At 45.9% G+C, this 26579-nt stretch overlaps 1 protein-coding gene across 2 annotated transcripts in view; it reads right to left on the bottom strand.

The window, feature by feature from the left end:
• Positions 1-26579, bottom strand: part of LOC111148517 (sushi domain containing 6) — a 92564-nt gene that overhangs the window by 29730 nt on the left and 36255 nt on the right. The window contains exon 2 of one of the 2 annotated variants that reach the window (XM_022505135.1): positions 19500-19707. In XM_022505135.1, the coding sequence (XP_022360843.1) occupies positions 19500-19620 (121 nt within the window). In that variant the 5' untranslated portion in view covers positions 19621-19707. The remainder of the gene's footprint in view (positions 1-19499; positions 19708-26579) is intronic. The other variant, XM_022505136.1, reaches the window with a different exon arrangement.

Raw genomic sequence — 26579 nt, 5'->3', positions numbered from 1 at the left:
AGATTTACTAGGATGTCTACATGGGCTCCTTAACCACAAAAGAAATCCCCTTCTCTTGCAGCTACTAAACAACTGGGCTGCAAAATGACAGGGGCCAATCCTGTAACAGAATTTATGGGGAAGGAACTTGTGGGGAAGGGATGGAGACCGAGCAGCTGTGCCTTAACAAAGCCACAAGTGAAACAAAGACTTAACAGAAATTAACCTCCAGTGTTCGTTTTAATTGGAAAGACTGAGTCAGTGGGGAGATAAAGATGAAAATGAAAGCATCCTCTCCGAATTCATACTCGTTGAGTTTTGTGTGGTCTGAGAGTCAAACAGGCTCTCCTCTAACACACGAATGGAGAGCAACACTTGAGATGGAGGGAATAGCGCAAGGCACCACGGGATTTTTATTATGGGAATGACAAAGTGCAGGCTAGAGCACAGGATAGGGAAGTGGCTAGAGAGGAAGCTGAAAGCACAGATGAGGATTACATTGCTAAGGCATATGCACCTTAATATACGTCCTTGAGTGAGCCCTGAGTTTGACTTCTTTTGTTTTAAGGAGAGAAGGCTGGTTCTAAGTCTGAAATTCTCAGTTACTCCGGTAGCAGGGCAGAAGACAGACTTGAGGGGAGGGAAGTGAGGAAGACACTGGAGACAAAAACCAGTACAAGTGTGAAGAGAGATGATGAGGCCTTGGATGTCAGCAGCGTTTTCTCTTGTAAGGGGCCATCATTCATACCCCAGACTACAGTTAGCACACCAGCTGCCTGCCCACCTGCCCAGCGCAGACACAACCAGGATGAAGAGCTCTTGGTGCTTCCATGCTAAACAAACTCAAGTGTCTAGTGGAAAGTGGGGGTTTTGAAAAGGAGGTATGCTTCCAGAATCCCAGTCACTGGGAAGTTCTGGTCCCTTGGGCAGCAAGCTACAATGAACTAATGAATGCAAGGATCCAAAATGAGGGTGTACACCATCTCGACAAGAGACTACTGTATTTTGCAAAATGCTAGGAGACTCTCTTGAATGAAAGGGATATGAAGAAGGTGCCTAAATCCCTGCTGATCTTTTCCCCCATCCCCTCCTTCACCCTCCCCCTAAAAAATAACTAACTAACTAAATAAATAAATTCCATTGTGAGGATCTTTGCGGGAAATGTTCTATTCAACCTATGTAAAAGTTTCTTAGAAGGTGTGAAATTTAAAAACTATCCCTCATGGTTGAAGAGCCTGGGAAACAGCAGATGCCACTCACAAAAATATATTCCAAAACTTCTAGAAGAAAATATAAGAGCCCATCTTTATGAAAATTGGAAAGAATTTCTTAAATAAATTTTAAAAAACCCACTACATTCCAGAAGGGAAAAAATATTAATAAAGTTGACATTGAAAGCAGCAATGGTTCTCAAACTCTTTGTTATAGGCCCCTTTATACTATTAAAAATTGAAGATCCCCCAAAGATTTATCTATGTGCTACATCTATCAATGTATATCATAGCCAAAAATGAAACTAAAAAAATCTGTACTGTGTATTCATAAATTTAAAAAATAAAAACAAAAGGGGTGCGTGGGTGGCTCAATGGGTTAAAGCCTCTGCCTTCGGCTCCGCTCAGGTCATGATCCCTGGGATCTAGCCCTGCATCCTGCATCGGGGCTCTCCGCTCAGCAGGGAGCCTGCTTCCCTCTCTCTCTCTGCCTGTCTCTCTGCCTACTTGGGATCTCTGTCAAATAAATAAATAAAATCTTAAAAACAACAACAACAACAAAAAATGTCATAGCAATCATGTTAACTCATGTCATGTAGCCTCCAGAAACTCTACCCCACACCTGTGAAAGAATGAATGAGTACAGAAAAGGCAAACAGCATCTTAGAATGGATATGAAAACAGTTTCAAACCTTGTCAACCTGCTGAAAGGATCTTAAGGACCCTGAAGAACCTCAGACACAGAGAAAGGGAGGGGCCTAGCTGGCTCAGTTGGGAGAGCATGTGACTCTTGATCCCGGGGTTGTTTTGAGCCCCACGTTAATAAAATCTTTTAAAACATCTACAAAATAAGAGAAGGTAATCAAGAAATACAAAACTAAAGCCACATGTGGATTCATGCCCATCAACTAGCAAAAATTAGTATCTAACAATATCAGGTATTGCAGAGCGGGTGGAGAACTAAGGATGTTCCTATACATCAGTAGTGGTGGAAATGGATACAACTACTTTGGAAACCCATGTGGCAACATGTAGAAAGCTGGAGCTGTATACCTCTGTTAATCCAGCAGCCCTGCTGCCAGATATGTATGCTAGAGAAAATCTTGTATACATGCTTATGACACATGTACAAGATGCTCCTTGTTGGGGCGCCTGGGTGGCTCAGTCATTAAGAGTGTGCCTTCAGCTCAGGTTGTGATCCCAGGGTCCTAGGATCGAGCCCGGCATCGGGCTCCCTGCTTGGCAGGAAGCCTGCTTCTCTGTCTCCCACTCCCCCTGCTTGGGTTCCCTCTCTTGCTGTGCCTGTCAAATAAATAATATCTTTAAAAAAAAAAAATGCTCCTTGCAGTACTGTTCCTAACAGTGAAAAACTGAAGTCACCTATATATCCATCAATGAGAGGATGGTTACAAATATTTTGGTATATTAACACAATGCAATGGAATACTGCAGGTAAAACGAACATATCAATATGGCTAAATCTCAGAAACAATGCTGAGTGAAGGCAGGGAGGGCTATGGGAAATTACAAACATTTAAAAACATATAAAACAATATTCCATATTGCTTAGGAATCTAAGTATAAATATGCAAAACCTGTATATGTAATATATAAAACACATGTAAATACACATGTAAGTATGCAAAAACACACACAAACATGGTTGGAAGGATACACGTGAATTTAGGACACTTCTCAAGCAAATATGGCAAAATAATACATCTGGGCAGCAAGGCCCCAGGTATGATATTGGTCTCCATAGTTTTTTAATGTTTTTAACATTTGAAATTTTTCACTGAAACACTGAAAATGAGATAATAGATTTCAAGTGGCTACCTCCTGGAACCTACTGCACACTTAAGTGTCAATATTTTACAATCCCAAACTAAGGCATATATATCATTTCTTAACAGGGGTATTTGGTAACTTGGTAACTTATCTAATCCTCCTAACCACCAAAAGTCCCATTTGGTCCCAAAATACAAACAGAAACCCCAAGATTCACCAAGACTGCTAAATCCTATGGAAGACCTGGGATTACCTTTTCCTGGGCTCTCACTGTATAGGACCCCGAATCCCAGACCTGTTTGGACCCAATGACTGACCCCTGACCACCACCCCCAACCCCAACACACTCATCTGAAAGCTAAGCTACCAAATAGCATCTGTAAAAACGCTTTTCTCGACAGTCAGAGGAACATGCAGTAATTCTGAGCATGGACTTCATTTTCAGGCTGCTCAGCCTCAACGGCCCCACCACCTGCCTTCAAGACAAGGGAGCAGCCAGATTGCCCGGGCTGCTGCTAGAGTCAATTTTCATTATTTAACCTACCTCCACTCCATCCATTCCTCCTTACTTTATCCTAAAAGCTTAGTCCATAGGAGGAGGATCTCTATGATGTCCAAATCAGGTCCCCTTCGTGCAACACGGAAGGCACGAGCATGCCCTTAGGGTACAGTGTGTTTCAACAGGTTGTGTTGAACGACCCCAACCTGTGACAGAACGACGGGGGCAACTGGTTAAACAGCTTCTGCCTCTGGCAGGGAAATAATGAAATAACTGCACCCTTGGTTTCTTCCCTGAGGAGAACTGAAAGGCTGTTAAGACTGCTTGTCTTTGTGGAAAAACTCTCAGAGAATGAAGACTGTAGGGCTGCACCCCAGACCGACCACATGATTCTTTGTGGGCGCAGGGTGCCCAAATCAATTTTTATTTTTATTTTTTTAAATAGTTTTTTTTTTTTTTAAGATTTTATTTATTTATTTGACAGAGAGAGATCACAAGTAGGCAGAGAGGCAGGCAGAGAGAGAGGGGGAAGCAGGCTCCCCACTGAGCAGAGAGCCCGATGCGGGACTTGATTCCAGGACACCGGGATCAGGACCTGAGCCGAAGGCAGAGGCTTTAACCCACTGAGCCACCCGGCGCACCCCCAAATCAATTTTTAAAAGCACAGTAACGCTGGAAAAGCATCACCCCAGCAGATGTTGGTTTCCTAAGTCTGATAAAGGGACCAAAACTGTACCATGTTCACTGTATCCCAGAGTCTCAGGCAGCCAAATACCAACCAAACTCCCCTTCCCAGAAATCCCTTCCCACCAGCCCCAGTGGAAGTCCCCGCTCTTCTAAGAACCTTCCTGGACGATGTCAGCAAGAATTCTCTTCCTTTTAATAGCACTCAGTACCTGAACCACTTAAGGGGGAAGAAAATGTATTCTTACCTTTCCCCCAGTTAGATGTGAGGGCCTCAGTTCCCGGAAGAGGGCCCAGTGTATATATAACAGCTTTTTAACACTTAAATGGCTGACTTAATGCTAAAGACAATGGCATAGGGAAGTCAATACTAAAACACACACATAGGCACATACACACAAAATCGGTATAAAAAGTATCTGCTTTTTGGGATAACCTGGGCTCAGATCCCAGCTTTATCCTTGATTGGCTGTGAGCAGTTCACTATTGTGAGGACATCAACATGACATGATACATGAGAAAGTGTTTTGCATGTTGTCACCTGCCAACAGTATAAGCTCTTGCAGCTACTGCTACCGTTATTTCTCTGATTTCAAGAGCTGATTTGTATTATTTATTCCTTTTTCCAGCCCACGAAGGAAAAGCACAGAAACAGGGATTGAAACCATAAGAATACAAAGAAATAAAGCCTCAGAGGCCACAGTTCCCAAGGTCTGTGGGCAGCCACCGGCCAGCTAGACCTCACCTACTTGGGCCTTTGCACCCCCACTGGGCAGGGAGGAGGTGCCAGGGAAACCCTTGGCAACCAGAACGGTGTCTGGCACACCACAGGAGAGTTTGCATTACTGCCTGGGATGAGAGGCAATGGGGAATCCTTCCCATCTGTACAGCAAGAACTAAGTAAAATTTTATAGGAGCAGGTGAACTAGACTGAGGCCTCCAAGTGGGTGTGAACTTCAGTGTAGCCACAGTCTCTGTCGAAGCCTGTCATTAAAATCATCTTCAAACCACTCTTCCAGCAAATGAAAAGCAGAGTGCAGTATCCAGCTGCCTCTGATTAAAGCGGGGTAGTGGGGGGAAATGAGAAACAGAGTCAAGATTTCCAATTACCACTAACAGGAGGGTTTTCAGAAGGGAGGAAATTAATGGAATCATCAAAAGGCTGATGATTTGACTTAAAATGAATTAAATCAATCTCAATCTTTCCCTGTTTCAATAAAAACCTTGGGCTGTTCAGTTCTTGAGCTTCCTGAAAGCCGCCCAGGCAGGATCAGAGGGGCTAAGTGACAATTAGCCAAGGCTGGGAAATCTTCTGTTTGCCCCTGCAGACAGGCCGGAGAGACAGGGCCAGACAATAGTTCTGAGGCAAACGAGCTAATTTTTCCAAGCCAGGAGTCTCTTAGCCTGCCAATACAAACATCAGGAAATAAAGGTGGAAAACGGGGTCAAACTCAATCTGAAGAACAGCAAATCCCTCTAGGATGGGGAAAACATTCTGTAACTTACAGGTACCTTAGAAAAATGGGCAAAGGGAAAAGGGAAAGACCGGGGAACTCAGGAGGTGCCCCCTCACACAGATGGCTTGAGTAGGGCCTTTCGTGATGTCCTCAGACACCCCCAAACCCCACCACACTCAATACACAAACAGGGCAGGCTAACTCCACCAGCTCACAGGTGAGATGAAACATGTCCAGAGGGACGAAAGGCGGAAGGGCAAAGGAGGACAGTTATGCCAAGCTGGAAGAAGGAAGGGAGAAACTAAAGGAAAAGAAAAGAGGTACAGGGATACAAGCCTCTATGCCATTCACCCAGCAAATATTTACCAGGTCTACCAGGAGCACCAGGCCTGGCAGTGGAAGAAGTGGAATAACAATCCTGAGCACCCTGGAAATGAGAAGGGAACAGAAAGCCTGTGAAACCTCGCAGTCAAGTATGACGATGTGCAGTAACGGGTCTGGGGCCCGACGACCATGCTAAGTCATTCCTCTCTGGACACAGGTTTTATGGAAGCAGCATAATGGCATAGGCCAGAGACTCTAGAAAGAAAAGTTACTCCAATTCCCAAACTGTTCTCTAGTTTCACTTTCGGCAAGGCAGTCTCTGGACAGGATTCAGGATCAGTACTGCTTATCAACACAAGTTTTCCCGTACGTAGAACATTAAAAGCAGGTAATGAGTACACAGAAGTTCCTGAGCATGGTGGGGGAAGCTATCAAAAGAGGCATTAGAGGTGTCAGAGCTCAAAGGGCCCTGGAAAGCTAGTCCACCTCTCCCCCCACCGCTGAGCAAATAAGGGGCCTCGGTTACTGCTCTTTAGAAGCAGTGCTGGTGCTGGTGCCGGTGCCCGGGAACCCCGACTTGGGGCTCTGCTCTTCATACTCTTCACACCCCAGACCTTGAGCTGTGGAGAGACTTCCTAAAATGCAGACTTCCAGGGCTGACTACTGCCTAAGAGGGCAGAGTAAGAGGTGGGTGAGGAGAGGATGCCCAGGATGACCCAGCCAGAGGCTCGCAAGGTCCACCCCACTCCCCCTCCTGCGCTTTCTCTGCAGGACAGTGGGCAAGGACCAGAACCAGCCCACAGAAGGTCAGAGACAGACCTGTGAGCTTCTTCCCTTACTCACTTAACTTTTTCCCAGTTTCCAAATTACACGGGCCTGCCTGCAACATCGTATTTCTGAACCACTTCTCCCCATAGTGGGTTCAAGACCTCTCTATCCCTCTGTCCCCACCTTACCAAAAATTGCTCTGAAAAGATCAGATGGGCTTATTCACCTCAAGTGTAAACTGGTGGTTTCCAAAATGTGATCCCCAGATCACCAGCAGCAGCATGCAAGAATTTAGCAGAAATGCAAATTCTTGGGCCTGCTGACTCAGAAACTCTGGAGGCAAGCCCAGCAATCTGGGCCCTCCAGGGGATTCTAATGCACGCTCAAATATGAGACCCAATGGAGCATATAACCTGTAAGGTTCAACCTGTTGCTTCTCTCCCAATATGTGACTCTTAAATGACACACCTGAATGACCTCTAGAATCTCAAGCCTAGGAGTCCATGTAGCTGCCACTGGAAGGAGAAACTTCCCAACTCAGCAAATTCTTTTCTTGCTTCCAGGGTCCAAAACCTTATGCAAGAAAATACATCAACTGTCCTTTAAGCCTTAACCAGAGGCAGGAAAGCATGGGCATGGGGAGAAAGGTGACCCTGCAATGCGAACTATGACGCAGGACCTCTCTTCACCAACTCCCGACTAGTGAGGCCTTTCAGAAGGGAGAAAGGTGGCTCCGTGGCCTCGACCTCTCCCTGGCTGTGGCACTGACTTGAGGTTGCTCTGCCCGGATGCCGTCCCACTAAATGCAAACTGCAGGTACTTGTTCTGAAGTAAAACTGGCCTGGGCCGGACACTCAGAGAGGTTTCTGAACCCCCTCCACGGGGTTTCACCCTGAGACCAACAACAAGCACCTACTATGGTCCCTTGACACTTCCTGGGACACAATGGAGCAGCATGTGAGGCTCCAGGGGTGTGTGTCAGGAAGGTGGGACTGGGGTGCAGGACTGGCACTGCAGACACTGCCAACCACAGCCTTAAGAGAACAGCATTAACAACCCTGCCAGCTCCCGCTCTCTGTCCTTGTCCCATACCTACACTCATTAGCCTTCCGCTTCTCTAGCTTATCCCGGGGCCTTATTCTCAAGAGGGACTCTGTGGCTTCTTAGAGAAAAATGGATGTTGGACTTCCACGTCTCTCAAAGCCCTGACTATGAGAACCTTGTCTAACCTGACGGTGAAGAAAAACAAAAATTTTTTTAAATGATGTCTCCCTTTCTCCTTCCACCTTCTTTATTCCCAGAAATGAGGCATCATCACATTCAGAGATCCAAGCTTTAGATTTCCACTCCACAGATTTGGGCTTCAAACTCAAGATTTGGGGCTCTGTTGGCAAATTTAGTTTGATCTTGTATAAAAAGGGGCCACTAAATGTCAGCCTCCCACCCAGGGATAAATGAAGGATTAACCAGTTACTGTTAACCAAGTGCTTTGAGCAATTCGGAAAAGAGACCCCAAATAAAAAAAGGAATATTATAATAATCCCTTCCATTAGAATAGACTTTTATTGTTCACCCAGCACTTCTACATATATGACCTCATCTAATCCTATTATCCACAGTCTTAATTATTCCTGCAAGGCCAGGTCTGCCATTACAGCTAAAAGAATTTCTGAATACCAGGGAGAGGGACCTCAAAACATCTGCCCTGCCTAACCACAAGGTAGAGAGAACAAGAGCGTGGACAATGAGTTCCTCTGCCAAGAGCCACTCTAAAGAAATCCGAGACATATCTGGACTGGCAGTCACAAAAGTTCTCTACACCCCAAACACACCAAATCACAGACAGTCCTCACCCCAGCGTCTCCGATTACCCCAGCGCCGATCAAGCTGAAGACTCCTGGAATATATCCGCACACCCCAGATGCCCGCTGCTCCTCCACTCCTCTTCCTTCCAAATCAATTAGGAGCCTCCTCCACCCTTCAGCCTCCCGTGGGATTCCGGACTTGAGCTAGACCCCCATGGGACCCTGTGCTATGAGTCAGACTGGCTGAAAGAAGGAGTCGTTGTCAGAAACCCCTCCCACGGGCTGGCTGGGCTGAGGCATAGCATGAGGGGCCTTTCCTGAGTGACCCTGTCCCCTCCAGCAGGCTGGAAGGGATCTCACTTAGCTGGTCACTTTCAGTTCCCACAGGCCAATAGGGGCACAACTACCAATTCTTCTCAGCCCCAACCTTTCCTACAACTTGTACCAAAACCAACACCCTCCTCCAGCCCGCTTTATTTCCCTGTTTAGATTCATCCAACTCTGAATCCATTAGCTGGTATTTGTTTTCTTTTTAAAACCCTTTGATCCTTAAGACACTCCAGCCCAGACCTTGTTTCTCTTCCTCCTACTCCTCGACTGGAACAACTCAGCAGGAAAGGCACTGGCTGCACCAGCAGCTTCTCACCTCCCAGATGCTTCCCCCACACTGCGCTGCTGGTGATCTTCAGCCCCATCTCTGAACTCTCAGATTAAGGCTTGACTTTATTTTTGTTCTGAAACCTCAGCTTCCGATCCTGCTCCACCAAGACAGAGACCACCCCTTCATCCAGCATGGTGAGAGGCACACCAGTTTAGGGGACAGCATGTATTGGACTTCCAAGGTTTCAACAGAAGTGGCACAGCAAGTTTGAAAGGAAGGGTCAAGGAAGCAGAGCAGACACTACATTTGACTCTCTCCCTGTCCTCCTTACACTTGCCCCCACCGTGCTGCCTGTCCCTGCCACTGGTGAGGTGCCACAGAACAACAACGATGAGAGAACACCACGACCCTACATGGCCAGTGTGTTATCATCCCGATGTCGCACACAGGAAAACTGAAGGACATCAACTTTGAGAAACTTGCTCAAAGTGATATTACGTGTTAGTGGCAGAATTAGGATTCAAACCAGCCTGTCTGGCCCCAAAGACTGTATTCTTTTTTTTTTTTTTTTAATTATTTTTATTAACATATAATGTATTATTTGCTCCAGGGGTACAAGTCTGTGAATCCTCAATCTTACACATTTCACAGCACTCACCATATCACATACCCTCCCCAATGTCCATCACCCAACCACCCTCTCCATACCCCTCCCACCCCCAGCCACCCTCAGTTTGTTTTGCGAGATTAAGAGGCTCTTAGGGTTTGTCTCCCTCCTGATCCCATCCTGTTTCATTTTTTCCTTCCTTATCCGCCAAGACCCCCGTCCTGCCTCTCAAATTCCTCATATCCGAGAGATCATATAAAGACTGCATTCTTAACCCTACTATGAAATCTCGTCTCCCCTACTCGCTGGCTCCTATTTGCCTCCGAGCTCTGGGTATAGACTTCTCTCCCTCAGAAAAAGCTACTGGGGCCCTCCCTATCCGAGTCAGGAACCCTTCTTACATGTAGTCCTCTAGTCCAGGGCCTGCCCTGACCACAGCATGCGTCACGCAGAACCGCAGCAGGTGAAGTCCTGGTGTGCAGCAGGGGGGTCAGCAAGTGACCAAGTACATCAGAGGATCAGAGGAGCCGTCTGCTCTGCGCTCCTTCTGGGGTACAGCACTGGCCCTGGCTGCAGCTGCCCTCCTCTCACGGACATACCACAAGGACCCAACTACAGGTGAGACCTCCCACCACAATCCAGTCCAGTGCCTGGCCCCAGAAAGCCCTCCATGGCATTATATACTTCCCGCTGTCCTCCCTGCCCACCTTATGTCAACACACACTTGCTAAATGAGGTAATGCTGCTGAGGAAAATACCAAACCCAGTAGGTACCACAGCAACCCTGGCCACCCCAAGTCATTAGGTCTTGGAGCAAGTCTATAGGGTGTGTGTATCATGGTCTGCAGAACAAGGGGTTCAGGCTTCCCAAAGCTGCAATTCCGAGATGTCCTTTTTTTTTTTTTTTTTAATGTTTTATTTATTTATTTAAGGGAGAGAGAGAGAGAGAGAGAGAGAGAGAGAGAACGCACCAGAGAGAAAGCATGAGCAGTGGTGGGGCCGGGGAGGTTGGGGGAGGTAGAGGCAGAAGCAGACTCCCCACTGAGCAGGGAGCCCGATGCAGGACTCAATCCCAGGACCCTGGGATCATGACCTGAGCCAAAGGCAGATACTTTACCGACTGACCACCCATGCACCCCCTTCAATTCCCAGAAGTCTTAACAAGCTGTCTGATTCCTTTCCATCAAAAATAGTCAAGGTTCCCAGAACTGGACACTTGTTCTCTGACAACCTCAAGAGAAAGGACTAGGAGCTCCTACTAATTCCATGCAAGAAATACACACAAAGCCTACTCTCCTCCCCCCAGACCCTATTAATTATAGTAGTAAGGGTATGAGTGGTGTCTCATAGAAGATGTGACTTTGAATTGGATTTTGAAGGATGAAGAGTCAGGTTTAGGAGGAAGGGGAAGAGCACAATTCCAGCCACAGGAATCTAGCCACTGGAAGAATAGTGAGAATAGGCTTTGAAGGTGCTTATGTTCAGAAAAAGGGGAAAAAGGAGTCCCCTTAGCCTTGACTTGAGAGATAAGTAAAGGGAATTATGGGTGGGGAAAAAAGGGGAGCCAAACCCATTCTTTCAACCTGGGAATTATTTCTTTGTATGCCAGGCCATGTCCTAAGTGCTTTACATATACAATCTTATTTAATTCTCACAATCATCTTATGAAGTAGGCACTATTATCATCCCCATTCTAGCGAAACAAAGACAGTATGGTCAGGAACGTTATCCAAGGTAACACAGATAGCTACGAGTAGGGGCCACATTCAAATTGAGGCAAGTGGACTTCAAGGTCCATGCTTTTAATCGGAATACACTGCCTCTCCAGAAACAAGGAGTCCATAAAAAAGAAAGAATCTTGCCATCCGCAACAACATGGATGGATCTAGAGGATATAATGCTTAGTGAAGCACGTGACATAAGTTAAATACGGCAGGGGTCAGAGAAAGCCAAATTCAATGTGATTTCACTCATCAGTGGAACTTAAGAAACAAAACTAATGAACAAAGAAAAAAAAGAGACAAAAAACCCAGACTCTCAGCCACAGAGAATGCACTGATGGTTATGGGGGGGTGGGGTGGGGATGGGTGAATTAGGTGAAAGGGATTAAGAGTACACTTAACCGTAATGATCACTGACTAATATACAGAATTGTTGAATCACTATACTGTACACCTGAAACTAATATAACCCCATATGTTAATTACACTGGAATTAAAAACAACACGCAAGGGGCATGCCTGAAGAATAAGGACAGCCGGATGTCACACTGAGCTGTACTAGTGACCTCAATGGCCCCATGAGAGCTGCAGGTGGTATTTACTATTCTAAGGTGTTGATGAGTTGAATCCTATCCCACCTAACAAGAGACAGCTCTGTGAAAAAATGCTAGGGGACAATGTTTTTTTAATAGTTATAATCTAGGGGCACCTGGGGCACCTGGCTGACTTGGATGGCAGAGCAGATGACTTTATTTTTTTAAGATTTTATTTATTTGGCACAGAGAGAGAGAAAGAGAGAGAGAGAGAGAGAGAGAGAGAGTCAGAGAGCACAAACAGTGGCAATAGCGAGGGAAAAGGAGAAGCAGACTTCCCACTGAGCAAGGAGCCTGATATAGAACTCGATCCCAGGACCCTGGGATCATGACCTGAGCTGAAGGCAGACACTTAACTGACTGAGCCACCCAGGCACCTGGAAGAGCATACAACTCTTGACCTCTGGGCCCCACATTGGGCGTAGAGATTATTTAAATAAACAAATAAATTAACTTTTTTAAAGAAATAGTTATAATCGGGGTGCCTGGGTGGCTCAGTGGGTTAAAGCCTCTGCCTTCAGCTCAGGTCATGGTCCCAGGGTCCTGGGATTGAGCCCCACATCTGGCTCTCTGCTCAGTGGGGAGCCTGCTTCCTCCTCTCTCTGTGCCTGCCTCTCTGCCTACTTGTGATCTCTGTCAAATAAATAAATAAAATCTTAAAAAAAAAGAAATAGTTATAATCTCACCCTATCTTCCAGTACATTCAGATTTCATGCTTTAGGCTGGCTTCAGGTGAGGCAGGTAAACAGGGCTAGGAGAGATCAGCAGCCAACAACCCTTTTCCATGCAGCAGCATAGAAAGGCTGTCTCTAAATACTGCTGTCCCTCTGGGCCTCAAAGCTAACCCAAGTCAGACCAAGGTCACTCCTGACCTGGCCACACTCCAGGCAGACAGCTACCCAGAATGGAAGTGGAGGGCTGCTCAGACCCTCCGCAGGCTCACCCTCCTGAGTGAGGCAGAGGAAAGGAATCTCCCAGAGGGTAAGAGGTGAGGAAAAGAATCAACCGGCAAACCTACTAGAATAATTAAGAACTTTGAAAGCAGGCCCTAGATTTTTCGGTTTTGTTTTTAAAGCATCCTGTGGCCCCTTTTGCAGAAGGAGTTGGGCATCTAAGGATAACATCCTCGCTCACAAATTAGGCCTGGGTAGTAGTGCACCTTTGCTTAGAAGGTGGAATCTGCGTTGACTGAGGGCTTTAACCAAAGTGAGACCCACTCAGATGTTCAGTTCACTGGACTCCTGGTTTCTGTTCCTCAAAACTTACAGTGCAAGGCTGACGCCATGCGTCTGCAGTATTCTCAACATGGCACAACAATCGGCCTGAGGAAGGTAATTTCTCAATGTCTTTTCCTGATGCCACCCTTCAGCAAGCCCCATAATGACCCATCCAGCCTCCTCCCACAATCCTCAAGTCTTTTTATAGTCACAGGTAATTACACCATGGAGAGATTACATCACTTCATCAGCAGTGTTTACAACTGACAGGAAGATGCTGTGCGGATGTTTTGGGAACTACATCCTCATTTAGCAAACAATTTGCTGTGGTTCCTATTGTTCTTTTCCAAGAATAGAACCGCCTTGGCAAACTTTGTGCCTAAACTGGGAACCAAACAACTAAGGGCCATTGTAGATGAGAACAGAAATCACCACAGAGGCAAACATGGTAACCCAGTGACGACTCCTTCATCCTTTATCCAGGGGAAAAAACACAGACGGCGTCTTTCTTTCTGTCAAAAGAATCCTCTGAAGGTTGCCCTGAGTGCTCCAATAGGGTGACACAAGAAATGGGTCTCAGAGAAGCCTACCACTCAGCACAGGCAGTGTGGTTCTCAGCAGACCCTGGGCAGCAGAGTTAAGACAGACTGGGCACAAATCCCAGTCAGTTTCTCCACTGATGGCTGCCTGTCTCTGAGAGGGTTATGTAACCTCTCTCTGCCTCAGTTTCTCATCTATAAAATGGTTACATGACCACCCAGCACACAGCCTTTCCGAAAGCTTCAAATGGGATGATACACAGAGAGCCTGACACATGAATGATGCTCTGTATGCATCAGCTTCCAGCTTGTCCTCTCCCCCCAGCTCAGTGTACGTTATCTCTGACCCCAGATCCCTTCAGAGATGGCGATGGCCACCTGTCAACCTCTCTCAGCTACAGCAAAGTCAAGGGCCAAAGCCACATCCTACCCGAGAGCCTTGTTCTCAGCATTTTCCATCATCAGTGAACACTAACTGCCAGGCTTTCTCACTCTACTGCATAGAAACGTAGATGGCTGTTTTCCCTGCTATTTTAAAATTGCTTTAGGCGCTTGTGTGATGTTTAACATGGCTTAGAGTGTCATGGAAACACTTTAAGGGGGGGAGGAATCAGAAACAGGGGCACCGGGGTGGCTCAGTCAGTTAACTGTCTGCCTTTGGCTCGGGTCATAATCCCAGAGAGCTGGGATCAAGCCCCACATTGGGCTCCCTGCTTCTCCCCACATTGGGAGTTCTGCTTCTCCCTCTCCCTCTGCTCCTCCCCTCCTCGCTCTTCTCTCTCTCTCTCAAAATAAAATCTTAAAAAAATTACAAGTCAGAAACAAGTAAAATACAGAGTTTTTTCTTCCAGTAAATCCCCTCAGGAAAGGGAGAGAATGAAAATCAAAAGCTTTTCACATGAGTCAGCGAGCAGCCCGGTTGAGACCATCACACTAGACCTTTCTGGAAGGCAAAGGGGTTTCAAAAAGACCAGTCCTTCCTCAACTGGTCAAGTCAGACACCTGGTCCCACTTCCTTATCCTGAACACAAAAAATGACTTTGCATCTTTAGTTTTGTTTTTTTAAAGACAGCAAAGAATGTCATCTGCATAAAAATCTCCTGCCCAGCATGACTCAACAGCAGGTCACATACCAACTCTGTTGTTGTCATTATTTGGTAATTACAGCACACATTTTATATGCCAAGTATCCTCCAATCATTTTTATTAGGCTACACAACACCAACCTCACATCCTCAAGGATTTTGTTTCTGTTTTGAAGGAGACACAAAGAGGTCAAACGATTTGCCTAAGGTCATAAAACATGTTTCTTTTTTTTTTTTTTTAGATAAAGTTTCTTGAGATCATAGGTAAAGGCACCTGGGGGGCTCAGTCAGTTATGCATCTGCCTTCAGCTCAGGTCGTGATCCCAGAGGCTGGGATGGAGTCCCACACTGGGCTCCCTGCTCAGCAAAGAGTCTGTTTCTCCCTCTCCCTCTGACCCTCCCCCTGCTGCTCATGCTCTTTCTCAAATAAATATATAAAATATTTTTTAAAAAATCACAGGTAAAGGGAAGGAGTTGTGAGATCTAAGAAAGGCTGCTACACAGTCGGGACCCTAATTCCTCTCTAGCCCAAGAAGAGAGGCAAGCTGGGTACTCTGCATATATATATATGTATGTATATGTATATATATATATGTGTGTGTGTGTGTGTGTGTGTGTGTGTGTGTGTGTGTGTATATCCAGAGTACCCAGCTTATATATATATACATATATGTGTATGTATGTGTATATGTGTGTGTGTGTGTGTGTGTGTGTGTGTGTGTGTGTGTGTGTATGTTGTGTGTTTTTTTGTTTTTTTTTTTTTAAATTCTGGTCTGCCTACACAGTGTGAACCAGGTGTGAAGATAAAATATGCTTCCTTGGGGCACCTGGGTGGCTCAGTGGGTTAAGCCTCTGCCTTCAGCTCAGGTCATGATCTCAGGGTCCTGGGATCAAGTCCCACATCGGGCTGTCTGCTTGGTGGTGAGCCTGCTTCCCCTCTCTCTCTGCCTGTCTCTCTGCCTACTTGTGATCTCTCTCTCTGTCAAATAAATAAAAATCTTAAAAAAAAAAAAAAAAAAAAAAGCGCTTCCTTTTGTCACTCCCCAAAAGGAGACTTCTAATAATTTTCTCCATCTCTGTTTAAGGAATGACCAAAGGGGAAGCTGGACCTACTGCCTCTGGAAACCAAGATGGAAAACTGAACCTTGATCATGGCATAACTCTGCACCAGAATTCTCTAGTGCCTGTCCTACATGATTCTTTTCTACACCTGAGAAATTATGACCAAGACTAAGGTGACTGTGATATTTTATAACCAGAGACTACACTGATGAACTGCCCCCCTACAGGATGCCCACTTCCCTATGTCCAGTGGGACTCTCCCAGAAGCACATTCAAGGTCTACTAGAGCCCACTGGATAACAAAGACTGTGTAATTTACAAGCACCTCCTTTTAAAATGCTTCCGGAGTGGGTGTTCAGGTGCAGCTACAGGAGCTGGTAAGATACATACCAAGAGGAAAAGGGAACCTTTCCTGAACTGAACTGCCTTTCCTTGACCTCAGAGTATCTGAAAGTCTTGGTTTCTTGGCAAGCCTGTCTGGCAAGCTTCTTATGGCAGGCACAGCCATACAGGTGTGCTCGGGTTTCAGGCCAAGGAGTGGGTGCCTTCCTTCCTGAGAAGCCACTGCAGAGAGGGAAACGCACTGGCAGCGCCATGGTACACTGGATCTAAGTAATGGGGCCACCCCTTCCCCTGCCTGCATCCTGCTCTGTGCCAGTACACATTTTACGGGGAGTAGAAAAGACCTGGGGGTGGGGTGGCAGGGGAGGGAGGATTCTGTGCAGATGGGGAAGGGAAGAAAACTACAGAGCCAACTTTTCCATCCTGCTCTGAGCCCACACTACAGACATACGTTTTTCCACATTGGAGAATAATAATCCCTTTATCCAGCCAGTCTGAAACCATCAGTCCCTGATAATTGAATTCAGACGTTGGATGGAAAGTTGGGAAGGTGTGGGTAGTTGGAAAATGGGGTGGGAAATGGGAGGAGGCAAGGGTGGAGCCCATAAAAAGGAGGGTGGCAGTAGGTGGAATGGCTTAATGAAGCTAAAGAGGCTAAAGACTTCAGAAACCAGAGGCAGACGTTCTACCCTACTATTGCCAGGTCACACAAAGGGACAGCTCCCCTAATGCAGCCTGGGAAGAAGACAGTCTTGGTAGCATACCAGGCACTAAGCCAGGTTCTGATCCTGGCCGTAGGACCCTAGGCGAGTACATGACCTCTAAAATCCTAGCTCCGACAGTCATTCCACTTATGCACATACTTACTGAGCACCATTTGTTCTGGGCTAGGGGCAGGGCGGAAAATCTCTTCAATAAAGGGCTGAATGTTTTAAAGTCTAAATACTTTTAGGTTTTGGGGGTGACACAGTTTATGTCACAACTACCCAACACTACCACTATAATACAAACACAGACACAGACAAAATATATTATGAATGAATATTGCTATGTTCCAATCAAACTTTATTTATGGACACTGAAATGTGAACTTAGAATTTTTATATATACATGAAATATTATTTTGATTTTTTCCCGATCATTTAAAAATATAAAACGATTCTTGGCTCACAGGCCATACAAAAGCAGCATAGAGGACTTGGTCCAGGGACCATAGCTTGCCAACTTCTACTCTAGACTACAGTGGTGAACAAGACAGGGTCTTCACATCCTGTGGCTCTGTGACTACCACTTCTAGAGAGCATCTCTGGCTTGGGCTGCAAGCCCTGGGAACATAAGCCCTGCTTCACCTGGCTGTATGTTGGTGGATCCTGGCCACTTTTTCCTCTGGAACTTCATATAGCCACAATGCCCACACTGTGGGGTCCCAATCATTAGCGGCCTCCTTGACTGTACTAGGAGCTCCTCACAACCAAAGAGGTCTTAGGCTTTATGGCAAAGGTTTAAATTAAGTGTCAAAGCAGGGTGAAGAGGAGGCAATGGACAAGGAGATCAGTACATGGGTGGTGGAAAAGGCTACAGTGCAACAAGAGACACGTCACTATTTCTCCCAGCAGCTCAAAAGAAAAATCGTAGATGAGACTGCACCATTATCTGTATGTGTTGGGTAAGTGGGTGGTGGGAGATGACAGAGAATGAGAGAGAGCACTGAGCTATGGGGACTCTATACACTGCACTATACCACACTGCCCCTATCCTTCCAAAGTCCCCTTCCAGAATCAAGCTAAGATCCCTCTCTAGGGAACGCTGTCCAAAGAAAACTACCATCTGTATATATCTAATAAAGTCTGGTAGGGGCCACATTACTATCATAATTAGTTGAGGGGTGCATGCAGCTCAGTCGGTTGGGCGTCCAACTCTTGATTTCAGCTTGGGTCGTGATCTCACAGTTGTGGGATCAGGTCCCACATTGGGCTCCCCACTGAGCACAGTGTGTTTGTCACTGTCCCTCTGTTCCTCCCCAACTTGTGTGATGCATGCTCTCTCTAGTAAATAAATACATAGAATCTTTTTTAAAAATCATCATCGGGGCACCTGGGTGTCTCAGTGGGTTAGGCCTCTGCCTTCTGCTCCGGTCATGAGCCTAGGTTCCTGGGATCAAGCCCCAAATTGGGCTCTCTGCTCAGTGGGGAACCTGTTTCCCTTCCTCTCTCTCTGCCTGCCTCTATGCCTACTTGTGATCTGTCAAATAAATTAATAAAATCTAAAAAAAAAAAATCATCATCAGTTGAGAACCTACTGGTGCTTGCAAATACAGAGGCTCTATGGAGGTTCTCTAGCATCACCCAGAGGCCTATGATACAAACCCAAATATGCCCTTCCCTAGAAGTACGCCGGGTGTAGAGGACCACATGAACAGAACCTGGAAAGGTCTTCAGAGCACTGTGGAAGGCAATAAGGATCATACAAACTCAAAAAGGCTCACGGCTGCATTTCCAGCTGCTGCTAGGACTCCTGCACCTCACCGGCTTCAATCAGAAAGTCCTCAGAATCACGAAAATACAGAAGGAGGGAACTGGATAGGACCTTAAAGGTATCTGGGTCAACTCCTTCGTTTCATAAATGGAGAAACTGAGCCACGGAATGGCTAAGTGGCGTGCCGAGATCACGAAGTTTAGAGTGTCAGTGACCAGGTCCTGGTTTCACTAAATTACAAGACCTCAACTCTACTTATTCTGAGAGAAAACATAAAGAGACAAGAAACAAACAATAACTAACAATCATGAAACACCAATTGTGTTAGACTAGTCCCCAGGTAGGGGCTAGTATCACCCCCTTCTGTCGCTGAGGACACTGAGGCTTAGAGAAGTGAGATCTGCTCAGGTCCCAGAGCCAGCAACAGCAGCACTGGACTCAGAACACCGGCAGTCTGATTCCCAAACCTACTCTGAAACGCTACAGCTGCATCCTCCCTGCTGACTCCAGCTGTAGGGAGAGAGCCCATAACCTCACCCTCAGGACGTTCCTACACACCCCTCCCTTCAGCTGGTTCAGGAGGCCCCAACTGCCACACCTCCCTAACTGGCCCCCTGCTTTACCACAGCACAACAGGCTCCCTGCAACTGGCTTCTAGGTGGAGAGTCCCCTATCCCAGCTTTGGGAGAAACAATGGTGTGAGCCTTTTCCCTCCCCCACAGAGAGGCAGGCCCGAACCCACCTGAGGCAAGGCCGTCTCCAAGGAGGGTACTAAGGATCACCAGCGGAAGGAACACTCCATGTCCCACGGAGGCCACGGCCAACGCTGCGGTGCTCTTTGGTGCTATCCTGCCATGGCACATCTTTTATCCGTCCAAGTTATTTAAAAAAAAAAAAAAAATTTAAAAGCCAGAAGTAAGAATTCTAAAGTCAGCCACGGGTAGATTTACCTATAAAAAAAAACAAAACAACAAAAAACAAAGACATAAGTGAAAGCTTCAGCCTTAAGTTTGTTGTAGGTAGACACTTTGATAAGGAAGCTATATAGTCACACGAAGCTCGCAAATTCTAGTAAGTGAATTCCTGCCGCCAAGGAAAGGACGGCCGCCCGAGTGGCCTTGCAACTTGTGCTGGGGGAAATGCCGAGGCCTGCAGCAAAGTGCCACGAGCGTCCACAGCCAGGAGCCAGATCCATGCAACAGGACAAGGACACAAGCACGGGCTCATCTGGAGATCTGCCGGGCACAGCAGAGCTTTTGGAAACTGCCCGGCTCTGCCCCACCATGTCCGAGGCTCCAGCAGAGAGGAGGGGAGAGGCAGCTATTGACACACAGAGCTACACCCCTGAGTCGGGCTTTGCCTTTGCCACCTGGACTCAGAGCGAGTTCAACCAATCACAAGGAAAAAAAAATAGAGAACACGTGTCTTAAAGGGAGAATTACACCGCCTAGAGAAGGACTGCAGCAGTGGGAGCCAAGAGCCCTGGCCAGGCCTGCTCAGCTGCCAGAGGCTGGATGAGCCCCTGAGGATCTGACACGGACTCCACAGCCATGACTCTCAAAAATGGACCAATTAACCCAGGCTCACCCAACACACCTGGGACCCCAGAGGCCACACTTGTTGATTGTACCTGACAACAACTAGAGGGAGGACCGTCTCTAGAGGGGGGACGGTCTGTAATTGTTAACTGCCCCCCTCAACCCCGTTCAGACTATGACTTAAGACAACTAGGAACCAGTCTTTAAAAAGAAAAAAAAAAAAAAAAAATCCGGGGTCAAGACTTTCAGGGATTATTTTTCTACATGCCTTCAGAGAAGTTGAAGATTTGATACAGGCCTATTATATTTTAGTTAACTCATCTGATTTCATTTATCCTTGTTTATAACAGGTATTCCAAATAAGATTACACTCCCTTTTTAAATTCCATACACACACCTCCTTCTCCATTAATAAGGCTTCATGTAAATAGATAAGGGAGCCTGCTATCTACAACCCTAATAAAGGATGCCCCTGAGATTCTGCCAGGGATATTAACCAGCCCTGCCTTCCATCTATGTCTGAAGCCTTGATTCAGGCCTACATCCCCTGCTAAAGAGAGTTATTCCAAACAGCAGCATGAGTTGTCTCAGTATGAAGGAAAAACAGCTATGAAACTCTTCAATGAGCGTGAGCCAGGGGTTCAAGAACAAAGCTAACTTTACTCACTACCACCAAAAAGCTATGACTATAGCAGTCTTCTGTCCACAGCTTTTACCTAGGCTCTAACTTGAGCCTTTAAAGCTGTAGAAAACAGATGGTTCCTGAAGAAGTCTGGGGGTAGAGTCAGTAAGTGACCCAAAACAGTACACAAAACTGTGTACGTGTAAATATGTGGAACGTATATACATTTAGGTGGCTAAGAACAATGGAGTTAGAATGCCAAAATTCAAATCTGTTTCCTCTATTACGACCACGTGACCAAATCATTCTCTTAGCCTCAGCTTCCTCATCTGTAAAATGGGAATACTAACCATATGTCTTCACAGGTTTGATGTAAAGATTATCAGACAAAACACCTGGCAAGTCCCTGGCACTTTGCAAGTCCTCAGTGAACACTGCCTGCTATTGCTGTTGTAATTATTAATAAGGACTGAGCTTAATAAGACCTTAGAGGTCACCAGGTTTCACCTCTTCATTCGATAGATGCCAAAACCAAGATCAGAAGAGGCTACAGAGTACGGCCAGTTAGCAACAGGCCCTTTGGTGCTGCCATTTTTGACTCATTGACCGCAGGCAGCTCCACCAAGTAGTCCTCATCCCCTGCAGGCAACAGCCCACGGATCACTGAGAATAATAATGCCTGGTTGTGTCCCATCACAGCACGTGCACAAATACTTCTGTAGTGAATGGATGGCGCCGGATCAGTGGTGCTTAGATGTGCTGTGCACAAGTGAAGGCGATCAAGAAAGATTACCTGGAGGAAGTGATGCTGACGCTGGTGTTAGTGAAAAAGAAGGAAAAAAGTACCAAATACAAATGGAACAGAACAATGGGAGCACAGTACTCTTGGCAGAGGCAGAGTTAAGGGCTAGGCTAAGGAATTTAAACTTTACCATGAAAACTCTGTAGCGCTTACAGGATTATAAACAGAGAAGTTATAAGACCAAATTCATTTAGGAAGATCACTCTGGCAAGGATTTTGGAGTCGGGTGGGGGGGGGGCACCAAGTGGTAAAGGATCTTATATTTAGTATTTTACAATTAATGTGGAGCTCTTTTGAGGGCAATTTGACATCTGTCCCCAAAATGCACATATTCTCTAACCTATCAGTTCTGCTTTTAGAACCTGTCCTCAAAAGTCACATGAGCAATGATGTAGATGTAAGATATTCACTGCATCCTTTGTACCGGCAAAAGATTGAAGTGAAACGAGTTAAACGAGTTGTCATACACACATGTAATGGAATACTATGCACTGGTTTGAAAAGAACTAGGCAGGTCAGTCTGTACTCATATAATATGGAATGACTTCCAAAATTAGCACGTGAAGAAAACCATTTGTGAGTATGCATGTATTTTTAAAGGGATACACATATACACACACGCATGCCTGGAAAATCTCTCTCTGGAATGATGCGTAAGAAATTGGTAGCTAACGACTGCCTTCGGGGAGGAAAAGTGAGTGATTAACAGGAAAAGAACTCATTTTTCACTGTACATATTCCCCTTTAATCTCCTTGAGCCATGTACTGTGTACCTGTATTACGTATTCAAATAGATAAAAATGTAAAATAAAATTAATGTAGCAAGGTTTTCTTGCACACCGCCTCTATCCTCCCTCAACAAACTCACATTCAAATAAACCTAACTGCTCCTCCTGCCAGGAATACAATCACTTCCAGGGCTCAGCACAAGGGGCATCTCCTGGAGGAGTTCTGACACTTCCTACCATGCCCACCTCCAGTAGGACTAACCCCCTTCTTACATCCCAAGTGTCCTGAGCACCCTGCTATGACTATACCTCTAACAGGTTAATAAATCTACATGTTTATCTGTTTCGCCTCACCAGACTCAACAGGGTACTTAGGAAAAGAGAGGGCAACAGGGCCTGGCACCTGACAGGCAGGAAACAAATGCTTGCCAAACTCATGAATACTGTGGGGAGGAGCCCATATAATACTGGGAAGAAAATGCATACAGATGAGCTCCTGTTTTGTTTTAAAGAAACAACTGACTCCTCCCTTATTGTTTAAGCAGCTACCTGGGCCAAAGGACCAATTCCACCATGAAGCCTAAGACCTGATTAAGCGAAGAACAGATGGGGATAATGACAAATGACGATGGGAGCTCTACAAAGAAAAAAAGATGAACAGAGGGTAGTCAGTAGAGTGTTTACATGCAAGGCTAGGCCAAGAGTTAGTGCTTCAGAAGTAATACAGAGAAAAGGGAAGCCCTACAACCCAGGTATTGCTCAGAATGGGAGAACCCAGTTACTGCAGAGAAAGGGTTACCTATGCACATCTCTTCATTTTAAGAAGGGATCTGCTTTGAACACAGAATTAAAAAAATAAAACTTATCCTTGAATTGTGACTTTAGATCAAGTGAAAAGAAAAAACACTTCAGAACAAATTAACTATTCATTACCCCTAGAGGAACACACAGACAAGAACTTGGAGGAGGAGGAGGAGGAGGGGAAGGAGAAGAATCTATCTCACTTGAGTATTCCTTTGGTACTTTTCTTCCCCAGACAGAAAGTAGATGCTGGTTGGCAGGGGCTGGGAGAAGAAATAACAGTTAGTGTTTAGTGAGTACAGAGTTTCAATTTTGCCAGAAGAGCTCTGGAGATGGACGGATGGAGGTGATAGCTGTACAACAGTGTGAATGCACTTACTGCCACTGAACTGCATGCTTAAAACTGGTTAAGACGATCGATTTCATTTTATGTGTATTTTACCAAAAAAATTTTGGAAAAAAATTATGATTAAAGAGGAGCCTGGAACTAAGCCTCATGTTCAAAGCTGGCACTCATCCATCCTCACAAGGCATGTAACATTTAAACTTAGAGGTACGATGAAAGGAAAGGGTCCAGGGCTGCAAGTCAGTCCCCTCTCTGCCACCAAACAGCTGGCTGGTCACAAAGGCTCCCTGGCTTCCATTTCCATATCTAAAAAAGATTGAAGGTCTCTCTCAGCCAGAGAATTCACCACAACATCCGAGCTTCTCTGCATATGATACAACTCTACCTGCCTTCCCCTCTAAAATATGGGGTCAGGAGGAGTCGTGGAAAATCTAGATTCATCCTTCTGATATTCTTCCTTGGGACTGGTGCTGCTGCCCCAATAGCATGTGGTAAAGAGAGACTCCATGAGCTAGAATGTCCAGCCCTCAAGGTCAGCATCTGGTCTCTCCCACCTCTGTGAACTCAGAACATTAAAAGCTGGGTGACTGCTCTGCTGAACGTCATGAACATTCATTTCCTTTCAGAACAATCCTCTATGAGGCCCCATGGCTCTGATTTTGGGAAAGCCACTTACCTCACCTCTGCCTCTATACCCTTGTCCATAAAATGGGGTTGTTGCTTGCTTTAACTATCTCCCTACTCTGTAGTGAGGCTCAAAAAAGGACAAAATACAAAGGAAAGCTCTGTAAACTGGGTCCTTCTATCTACAGTTTGGCCTAGGAGCCAAGACAGCAGAGAGCTATCTATGGGCATTTTTTATCTGCCCATAAAAAACGATGATGCAAACATGACACGCTTCTGGAGTAAAGGACAACCTGTAACACAAGTCCAACGTCCAAATGGTTTGCTTGCTTACTGTTGCCACAGATGCTTCCAGGTTAACCAAAGAGCCTGAAAAGATTAAAGTTATCCTGGGAGTCACCTTCAAAAATGGCTCACAGCCTAGGGTAGCAGCAGCAGCAGGTGGGGCCAGCTATGAAACACCTAGGGCACCCTGCCCCTGAGACAGCTCAGGGCCCAGATCTCCTCAGCCCACGTGCCTGGCTGCCTCGGTCCTGCTGGAGGAGCAGGGTCATGTAGCATTCTACTGAGCTCTCCTCTGCGGAGATAAGAGTCCTGACTCTGTCAAACTCGGCTCCCAGGTACAAAGTGGGTTTCTCTACAGTTCTGTGAGATCAGCTTCAGTCTACATGTAATTTTCAGGACAGATTATTTCCTAAACAATGACCCATCTCTCTGTTAGTTAAGAGAAGGAACTGGATGGATAAAACCAACATAAGTCCTTTTCTTGCTTTAGACCTAGTCCAGAAAGGGGATGGTGGTAGTGGAGAGTCTAGAACAAGAAAGTCTGTTCCTTTGATTAGTCATCTTCACCAACCCTAATGCTGCCATGTGATGGGAGAAGACAGAACAGTTTGTGAAATGTGACCAGAATTTAACCAGTTAATTACCTTTCAGAATATAAAGATAAGAAGTCCTAACTCTGTGAGGATGTGGTAAGTCTCCCAGAGGGTATGATAAGAAAAGTGGCTAACATGCCAGGAAGGCCTCCCTTACTGCTCCCTTTCTTCCCTTGCATGTCTCCTCCACTTCCCTCCTACTCATTCTGAAACAGCTTAGCCAAAGCAGCAAAAGATATCTAAATGTTAATCAGATCTTAATGCCTCCTACTCTTCCCTCCAAAATGAAAAAATGAAGTTACTTCTAGACATCTTCAGTTTCCTTTTTTCTCCCCTTGTGACTCCTTCCAGTCTTGTTTAACCTCTGTATCTTCCCCTTTCTTTTGTGCCACTAACATGCAAGGGCTTCAACAGGCACAAAGTGTTCTACTGGACTTGGAGATCCTCAACAGCCAGAATGACGCCTTATCCATTTTCTTTTTATCTCCAGGTCCAAAGCCCAAAAGAAAAAGTCAAATTCTTGTTAAAATTCAGCTCCTAGAAATCCCAAAATAACCTTCAGCTTTCCTCGTAAGCCACCTAAGTCAGAGTAGGGCAGGTGTTAAGAGTATTTATTTTTATTTTTTTTAATTGCTTTGATATTCTTTGTATCTTTGTCTGGTTTCCCCAGAACTGCTCCCCACATCCTCCTGTTGTCACACTTTACCCCTACCATAGTCCTCAAGCTTCAGACAGCAGGGACAGCAGCAGAGACACTACCCCCGCCCCACCCCTAAGCCTCTCTCTAAGTCTCCAACATCCCTTCTAGAACCTAACAGCAGGATGACTGCAGCATGGACCTAAATGCACAAGACAGCTCTAAGCCCCAGCTCCACCAATCAACAGTGGACTGGCCTCAGGCAAGTCAATTATTCTTCCTGGTCCTCAAGGGGTGGGCCTGGATGATCCCCAAATGCCCTTTCAGTTCTAAGGAATCTGGAATGTCTTCTAGGGAATAGGAGGGGCCCAGAAATATTTCCTCTGAAAACACAAGTCAACAAAAGTTCTAACTGGAAGGAAGAAATGTTAAACCCATCCTCTTTGTTCTGTATGAGCAATCCTCTACCCCTTCTTCTCCCAAGACCCATTTCAGCATCCATCTCCCTCTGCACTGCAGCAAACTCAGGAAACTCCACTTTCCCATTTAGAGTTTAATCAATCCATCAGCACATTTGTATAGGCCATCCGTACACAGTGTTCCTAAAGTGCTTTCCAAAAATAACAAACATCTAACAAAAAACCCTAGCCTGTGTGCGTGCGCACGCATGCACGTACCACACAGATCACTACAGAGCTGTAGGCCCAGAGAGAAAGAGAAAACACACAAGAGAGGACAGAAGAGAACAAAACAACACAGACTCAAGACAGGAGAGAAAAAAAGGAGAACGAAGGCAGAGTGGCTGTGAGCAGGAACTTGGCTCAGGCCGTAAATTTCCGACCCTGA

This window comes from Enhydra lutris, unplaced genomic scaffold, assembly GCF_002288905.1.
Source record: "Enhydra lutris kenyoni isolate GAN:26980312 unplaced genomic scaffold, ASM228890v2 scaffoldscaffold20, whole genome shotgun sequence".
NCBI classification, from domain to species: Eukaryota; Metazoa; Chordata; class Mammalia; order Carnivora; family Mustelidae; genus Enhydra; species Enhydra lutris.
Note: the sequence above shows the minus strand (reverse complement) of the source record. Positions and strands in the feature narration are given on the sequence as shown.